Genomic DNA, 8,519 nt, shown 5'->3' on the forward strand with positions numbered 1-8,519 from the left:
AAACATCCACACCATAATAAGCAATGCCAATGAAAAGAAATCTTTTCAAGTTTTTTTGCAATATCTTGAATCGCTGCAGCCATGGCGACATTTTTTGTCCTTTTGAAAGTGAAGAAATGTCTTGCATGTTTGTTTTGATCATCTGTCCTTCAATTGGATGTCTGTTTAACATGATACCTTATGAAGACAAAGACTAGACCCATAGAATTTATGACCAATGTGCGTATTAGACAGTGGTACTTCTCATTCCTCACAGTTTGAAGGGCCTGAACTATTTAACATGACAACGGTGGTAGAAGTAGGTGCAGAGTGTTTTGTGTTTATATGGACTCGGTTCACCTCCAGTAGACATTGAAAATAACTGTATAGTGATATAAGGTGTTAGAAAGCCTTTATGGAAGAGTAATTCTACCTGTGCCTTGAAGAATTCTTTGGATTTTGAAAACTAGAAGGAGGTAGGAAAAAGCATTTGTAGAGATAGATTAACCGAAAGAAAGTGAAGATGAAGGCTTCTTCAAAAGAGACGGTTAATGCAGAGTGATGTCAAGTAGAAGGATACCTAGGGGGAGTCATGCAGATTATACCTTGAAGACCTCACTGTGAATGTTTCTAATTCTAGAAAGTGAAATTTATATTCTATATTGTATGTTATGGGAAATGACATGGCCAGATCTGAGTCTCAGAAAGTGATGTCTGTGGCTATTCAGAGGATGGATTGAAAAGAATAGTCTGAAAAAAAGGATACAAATCACATGAATGAGCAAGCAGTGAGATCCCATGTTAGTGCAGGGGGCACAGAAAAAGAGCAAGTGACATGCCAACTGCACACATAGATTTTAGAAGGATAACTGAGGGAATTTGGTGATAGAATGAGTAAGGGAAAGAAATACCTGATGGTGGTGATGAAACTGGACCTCCCTCCTAAGCCTCTTTTATAATAGTTCTAGCTGCTAAAACATGGAATTAAGTGAAAGACAATTTGGATTGTCCTGTGGAAATTCAGGAACAGTACCATTAAAACCCATCTACATATTGCGCCATTGCTATGTGCCTAAGGACAACCTAGTGTGTACTGAGAATGATCAGAGTATTACATTGTGGTGTGTGGATGGCTGATGATTCAATTATACGTGGGACACGGGTGCATGGGGAGATACAACTTTACAGGATATGCTGGGCTATACATCATCTTGATTATCTTTATGTAGGTATTCCTACAGAGCAGTCTTGTGTTCCTATTTAGGTAACACCTAAGACTGCTGAAGACTTGAGGATTTAGGAAATGTCTTCTGGCCAGTTGGGGGCAGTGTTGTGGAGTAGAAGGAGCAGAAATGGTGTGGTCAGGTTTATGTATAATTCCTGGCTTTAGGACTCTGTCTTAACCCCAGGATTCCTGACCCTGGATAACCAGAGCATCTTCAGAATCACCTGGAATTTCCTCTTAAAATATAGATTCTCTATCTTGGGGATTCTGATTCAGTCAGTCTGGAGTAGGGTCCTGAAATTAGTGTTTTGTGTTTTAACATCCTAGGTAATTTTAGTAGTTAAATTTGGGAAATAGCAATTTAATCTTACTAGTCACTGCTTTCATAGGATTGATATAGACATTAAATGAGAAAATACATTTGACTTTTATAAGCTTTAAAGCATAATAAACTACTAGTTGTTAATTAGATGACTTGAAATAAAATTCCTATCCCTTTTTAAAAGACTTCAATTTCTCATCAGTTTGAAGCTTGACTGTATGAGAGCATATTATATTTGTTTGATCTTTATACATTGTGATAGAAGAGAGAAGACTAATGAATTCTGTCCAATACATGCACATAATACATATAATATAAATTAATTGGGTGATAGTTTTTGATGATGAAGAGGTAAAAGAAAGTAGAAGACTCTTGCTTAAATTTTTGTTAAATCTGAAAAATAAATGCCAGATTTTAAAGATGGCAAGGAAATATAAACAGAAATTGTTTCTATATTTTAATACAAAACTCACATTTATTATTGACACTGTGATAATTTAATTTACAAATATATTCTGACTTTCCAACTTTAAGGCAATAGCTTAAGTTAAATACATTATTCTCTTCTTCATCTCTTTCAAGCCCCCGAAACAATCAAACAAACAACACTGAAAAACTTTGTCTATAACAGCAATGGAGATTCTGAAATACAGACTTTTCAAAGTAAAAGAAATTTCAGCAGCTCAGTCCAGTCTCTATATAACACTATGCAGCATAAATGCCACTTGACCTTGAAGCTCACAGCATGTTTTAATCAGTTTCAAATCCTTTTTTCACAGTTTCTGTGTGGCGAGTGTTACCCGGCCTTCTCAGTGCTGAGGGATGTTCTAATATGCAGGTCCACTTTATTTTATGACAGTACCGCAGCGTCTCCTTCCTTCTACCATCACTAAATGTTCACCTCACATGTCTTCAGCCCTGAGCCTGGATAGCTTCCATGTTAATCTGTTCTGAGTCATGGGTTCTTCCCTTGGGCCTGTGAGTTGTCCAAAAAGGCCAAAGTGTTCCCCCAGGGAGCCACTCTCTTGCCTTCCTTCTGTATTTGATACCATCACTAATTCCCTCCAGCCAGGAGCCAGTCACTTTAGACTATTAGCCTGAAGGTCATTCAGAAGATTTAAGTATATATTTGATTTGAGGAATCTGGGATACGAGTCCTTTTCCATAAGAGTATATATGATTTTTTGGGCTTCGTCAAAAGATGTGGGTGTTGGTGCTTTAATCTTCTTGGCTGTAGATTCTCGAGTGCGGAAGTCAATATTGATCTAAAAAAGAAATCTGCATTAGTTCATACACACTTCCCATTTGTTGCATATTTTATGATGTTACTGTTGCTTTCAAACTATCTGGGGATGGTGGCTCTAAACTGTTATTTAAATCAGCTCAAATATCTCTTGAATGCCTATTCTAAACATGCCTTTTGCTAGGTGTGGAGGAGTTAAAAAGAAATATCACAAAGAGGCAGAGATATCTTTGTTCCAAGTTAGCTTACAGTCTCTCTTAAATATTTATATAAGGTGACACATGCAGCAAAAAGAGTGATGTGCACATTTACAGGAGCAGAGGATGCTTGAACCAGGAATATTTAGCAGGAAGTGGGCTTTACTTCTAACTGGAAATACTTCTGCTGCTGTAATCCATGTATTGCACTAATCCCTTCTTTTCCTAATCCAAGATAAGCCAGCTCATCCAGGGCCCCCTGACACACAGTTCTGGTAAGTGTCACCTTACTCCTTACCCCACCCTATCAGGTTAGCTTGTTTCACAAAACCAATCTTTTATTTAATCTTTTCACAGATATAGAAAATTAGATTATCATTGCACTGAACTACAGAAATACACTTAGATATACAGCAGTGAAAATCATGATGCTCAGAAAGGATTTCATCTTGCAATTATGTTGAATGTTATCCTGTATCTAAATTCCTTTACATATAACCTGATGGTAATAAACTAAATACTCACTTGTTTGGCAGCATCTGACTGCACAAATGCCTTATAGATTTTCTCCGCTTTGCAATGCAAAAGATCAGACTTTGTTTTTTTATAGTCTTCACAAGCCAGCCAGAACTCAATATTCTCCTCACTGAATTCAGACTTCAGGAAATTTCCAAAGACATCTTGACCAGCTAAAAAGACAGAGTGAGGGAGTGAGATAAATTAGTTGAGCCAATAAATGAATAACTTGGAGAAATTTTACAAGAAAAATACTAGCATATTCTCTGTGTACAAAGGAGAGAGTTGGCCCCTGCTGAAATAGCTGTTTGAAGAGATGGGAAAGCCTTAGAGATCCCTTCATTTATAGTCTATCTGTGGTCAGATTCACTTGTCACAGTCATACAACTGCTTAGTGGTGGCTACAAAACTGTGCTTTACTTCCATCTGCTAATCAAATTAAAATTCTGCTCTGCAGATTAAAAAACAATCTCTTATGCTACCAACCCAGCCAGAATGCAGAGTATTTTAGGGAATAAAATAGTGACAAAAGGCATTGATTGCTTGCTAATCATTAGCAAATATAATTTCTCCATTCAACTCACATAAGTCAGAAGATGTGAGGCCTGTATGTCACATATGTATGCTGTACTGATTATATTACTGAGGCCTTTCAATGGGCCATTTCTATAGCATTGTTTGTTTTTCTGAATTGTAAACTAAGGCAGATAATAAGCAGATGAACCAGATAGAACTACTTGATCCCCATGTGAGGGTGTTTGGGAGAAGAGGATCAGCTCCCCGGATAGGGACAAGCTGCCTGTCTATGTCCCTGACTGAGGTCCTCATTTCAACAGGATCCCAGTGTCTATGATGAAGGTTAAGGCAAGCTGATTTCATTCACCGTCTTCATCAGAAACTCCCCACAAGACTCTGTAGTTTAAAAAGTCTTTTATTATCATATCTATGTTATAATGTGTCATGTTTTATATAATGCAATTATATGCCATGCGTCTCAACCACCTTCAAGGCAGCAAGACACTGCTTTTGAATCCTTGTTGCTCTAAAAATGCCTGCACATAAAAGTGGGCTGAATGAGTGGTTTAACGCATGTGTGAATGGAGAATATAATTAACGGACTGAGTGAATCCTGCTCCTTACATCCCATGGTACAAAAATATATCCTTTCAGTAAGCTTTCAAAATAGTGGTTGAGATGTTTAATTGACTTTTTAAAACTTTTAACTCCAGAAACCCAGCCTAATTTTCAGTTTAGCTCCCATAATGACCCCTGGAAGTAACTAGCTGCCTTGGCAAATTTTTCTAAAGGGTGGCAGCAGCACTGAGTATTGAGACGTGACACCACAGGGAGGCATAACATGCTGAAGTTGTCAGCGCTGCACAACTGCCAGAGGACAGCTTTCCACACACCCTCCACCCACAACACTGTACTTTAATGAGTCTGTTCAATTTGTCTGCACACTGAGATAAAGCCAGAGACATCCAACAGTTAATCTGCACTTACTTTGGTTGGCAAGAAGTTTTTCCAGGGATTCAGACCACTGCTTCACTTCATCAGCAGAGAGTCTGCAAGGGGGCAATATTTACATCCATTAGTATTTTTTAGTGTAAGCACAAATGAAATCAGAGTGCTGCTGCATTTTGATAATTTCCCAAACTAAGACTCTACAACTAATAAATTTTATTAAAATTTATCTATTATTATGAAAGTATCTGCCAGTAAAATGTGAAAAATATCCAAATATACTCGAACAGTATAATAAATAGCAAACATAGGCACACACATTTGTATTTAATTTACATTGGTACTAATGTAGCTTAATCTTATTAGGCTTGTTCCTTAAAGGAAACGAAGTCCATTATATTAGTATTACTGTCATGTTAGAATATAGAGCTAATGCATAGGCTGCTTATATAGTGACAGTTCCATGTATTAGTATACTTACGGGTCTTTGGACTTGGAAGGCTTCATTCCAGATTCCAGATGTGGGATCATAGATCTCAGGTATGCTTTCACGTCCATTCCACTACAAAAGACACAAAAGTAAATATTCATGTTTCTTCAGTACAATACCTTTTATTAAAAAGAAAAGAACATGAAGTAAACTTCTCTAAGGAATCAGGTCATAATAAAAAAAGCTGATACAACATATTGCTATATTAAAGAGTGAGCCACTTTTTATGAGCCAAAGTCTGGAAGAATTCCCACTTCATTTAATGCCCTAGCATGATTCACTTTTAAATACAACCAAATATACTTAAAATTCAGAGGTCCTTGCTCTGATCTAGCTAAACTGAAGGCTCATATTTTCTTCCATTCATTTTCAATCGCTCTGCCGTTAAAGATCACCTAAGTTCAAATTCATAAAGTGAAGGAACTTACAAAGTCTTGGGCCTCTTTTTCTGCGTTTTGTCATCTGGAAGTGAATGATCAGTTGCTTTCAGTTCCTTTGGGTTCGCAGAGAGGAGCATGCCTGGCATTTTGTCTAACCTTGGCGTGGAGATGGCCGCTGCTCGCATCGTCTCCAGAGGCAAGTGTCTGTGAGTCCGCGTCTCTGCCGCTTTATATAGTGACGGCTCACAGGCCCTCGCTGTGCAGACAAGTCTGTTTATCAAGTGATGTTGCCACAGACGCTGGAAGTTCCCCCTTTCTTGGTGTGTTGTGACGTGTATCTTGAAAAAAATGAGCATATAGTGATGTTTGCGGTTGAAACCTAACCAAATGAGACTAGGTCACTTGATCAGACAGACAGAAAGAAAATGAGGCCTGCAGAGGCACACACACACACACACCACATGGTAAATCACTCTTTGGTTCTAGAGGATGCTTGCTTTTTTCACAAAGACTGCATGTTTCAATGAAGCGTTTCATTAGGTGGATTTACTGTCTCATGCAGACTACAGATGAGTCCCCTCCATGATTTGGATAGTCCTTGTCTATAAATTCATTTGATCACAATATTTTAAAAGACTTTTTTTTTTCTTTCAGAAAGCAGTGTATAGAAATACTTTTTAGTTTATTTGTGCAATGCATATATCTGGTAGGAAGGAGAGTTATGAGAAGTTACCCTAACTTTTCCCTACTTCGCATCTCATTCCTTATTTCCGTGGCAAGAGATTTCCATGTGTTTTCTAAGGTGTGTGCTAGACATTCTACTTGTGACATACAAGATGATCTTCAGGAGCACATGAATTTTAATATTTAATTCAAACAAGTAATATATCAAACTGAGGTTTTGTATACTACTGCTTCAGTTCAGTTCAGTCGCTCAGTCGTGTCTGACTCTTTGCGACCCCATGAATCGCAGCACGCCAGGCCTCCCTGTCCATCACCATCTCCCGGAGTTCACTCAGACTCACGTCCATCGAGTCTGTGATGCCATCCAGCCATCTCATCCTCGGCCGTCCCCTTCTCCTCCTGCCCCCAATCGTTCCCAGCATCAGAGTCTTTTCCAATGAGTCAACTCTGAATAAAGTAAAATTTAAAAAATGTGAACAAAAAAATCATTAACATAAAATATGGCATAATATGCAAATACATTGATACAAAAGAATTGCACAGTATCAGGATAAAAACTGCTCTTGGTAAAAATAAGAATATATTCAGCCAGGCCAATAATATAATTTTTAGATGATGATCATCTGAATTTTGGCATTGTCTCTGGAGAGACATACTGTAGCTTTAATAAAAATCAAGAATTAAAATAAAACCCCATGAAAGTGAAACTCGCTCAGTTGTGTCTGATTCTTTGTGACCCCATGGACTATATAGTCCACGGAATTCTCCAGGCTAGAGTACTGGCATGAGTAGCCTTCTGCTTCTCCAGGGGATCTTCCCAACCCAGGGATTGAACCCAGGAGACTCTCCTACATTACAGGCAGATTCTTTATGAGCTGAACCACAAGGGAAGTCCAAGGATACTGGACTGGGTAGCTATTCCTTCTCTAGGGGATCTTCCCAACCCAGGAATCGAACTGGGGTCTCCTGAAACCAGATGACTAATCACTAATTAGGGAAGAGGGTTTGGTTCAATATAAGCTCTTACAGAGTTTGTATATACAGTGTGATTTATTTATAGAGTGTCCAGTTTATATTTTACCCCTGAAAAGATAAAATGAATTTTACTTAGAGAAGCAAGCTTCTGAAAGTATTAGATATAGTTGACAAAAGGGAATTGAGTATTATTCTTTCTACGTTATTTCTGTCATTAGGATAAAAAATATTTTAAGGAATCACATTTATATTTAAAAATTTACTTACATTTGATGTTCGAAAGATAATGGGATGCATTTAGGAAGAGAACTAGGAAAATAAGCTGGCCTCTGGAAGTTGCCCAGACAAAAATGATGAGGTTCAGAGATGGATGACATAAAGGCATTCATTTGTGTGTTTCTTGTAGATCAGTCCATAGTTACTTTTCAGTTAAAATCTTCAGCATTGCTCATGTTTATTTATTTAATAACCTCTCATTCCTCTAGATAATTGTGGACATGTTATGTTAGAGAAAAATGATTTAAAGTTTATTTTTAAAGGCCACTATTATTGCTATCAAAATATACTAATAATTTGCAAAGCATGTTTCTGTAACAGTAATTCCTTTGGATGTTAATAAGTGTTATTAGAACTATGATACCAGCTGCAGCAATGGTTCTGGAACCACATAAGTTTGGGAAATGTTGGGTTAAAGCTGAATAAACTTTTAAAATTGACCACTTCTCATCTTCTGAGAATCTATGCACGTTTATTAGTCTAAATGGAGGTGGGTGGTGTGCAGCAATGTCCTAACATTTTTGAGAACTGAACTCTCAGTAAGTAGGGAAATAGTTTGCACAAATAATGTTCTCTTGATAGCATGTTAGGAAGCTCTGGTAAGAGGGAGCAAATAAATATTTGTCTCTCTTACTTACATATTAGTAATTCCTTAAACCTCCAATCTTTTGCTACCTTGATATAGACTTTCAAGCTCAAGCATTTGCATGCAGTTACAATTGTGTGCTTTGAAGCTCAAATGGAGAACTAAACTCCTGATTGGCGGGG

General features: G+C 37.6%; 1 protein-coding gene across 1 annotated transcript; it reads right to left on the bottom strand.

Annotated features, from left to right (window-relative positions):
• Positions 1 to 2,055: 2,055 nt before the first annotated feature.
• RGS1 (regulator of G protein signaling 1) lies at positions 2,056 to 6,001 on the bottom strand. The gene is made up of 5 exons (XM_068986084.1): positions 5,865 to 6,001; positions 5,428 to 5,508; positions 4,986 to 5,047; positions 3,492 to 3,655; positions 2,056 to 2,791 (listed from the first exon to the last, which is right to left on the bottom strand). The coding sequence occupies exons 1-5, from the start codon at positions 5,999 to 6,001 to the stop codon at positions 2,606 to 2,608; spliced, it is 630 nt and encodes a 209-aa protein (XP_068842185.1). The 3' UTR covers positions 2,056 to 2,605.
• Between the last annotated feature and the right edge of the window lie 2,518 nt (positions 6,002 to 8,519).

This window comes from Capricornis sumatraensis, chromosome 14, assembly GCF_032405125.1.
Source record: "Capricornis sumatraensis isolate serow.1 chromosome 14, serow.2, whole genome shotgun sequence".
Lineage (NCBI taxonomy): Eukaryota > Metazoa > Chordata > Mammalia > Artiodactyla > Bovidae > Capricornis > Capricornis sumatraensis.

Excerpts from the sequence above, each read along its gene's own strand:
- RGS1 (XM_068986084.1), bottom strand. The coding sequence starts at position 6,001 with ATGCGAGCAGCGGCCATCTCCACGCCAAGGTTAGACAAAATGCCAGGC. Across the intron at positions 3,656-4,985 it reads AAAACTTCTTGCCAACCAAA|CTGGTCAAGATGTCTTTGGA; the intron begins GTAAGTGCAGAT and ends CTGTCTTTTTAG. Across the intron at positions 2,792-3,491 it reads AGTCAGATGCTGCCAAACAA|ATCAATATTGACTTCCGCAC; the intron begins GTGAGTATTTAG and ends TTTCTTTTTTAG.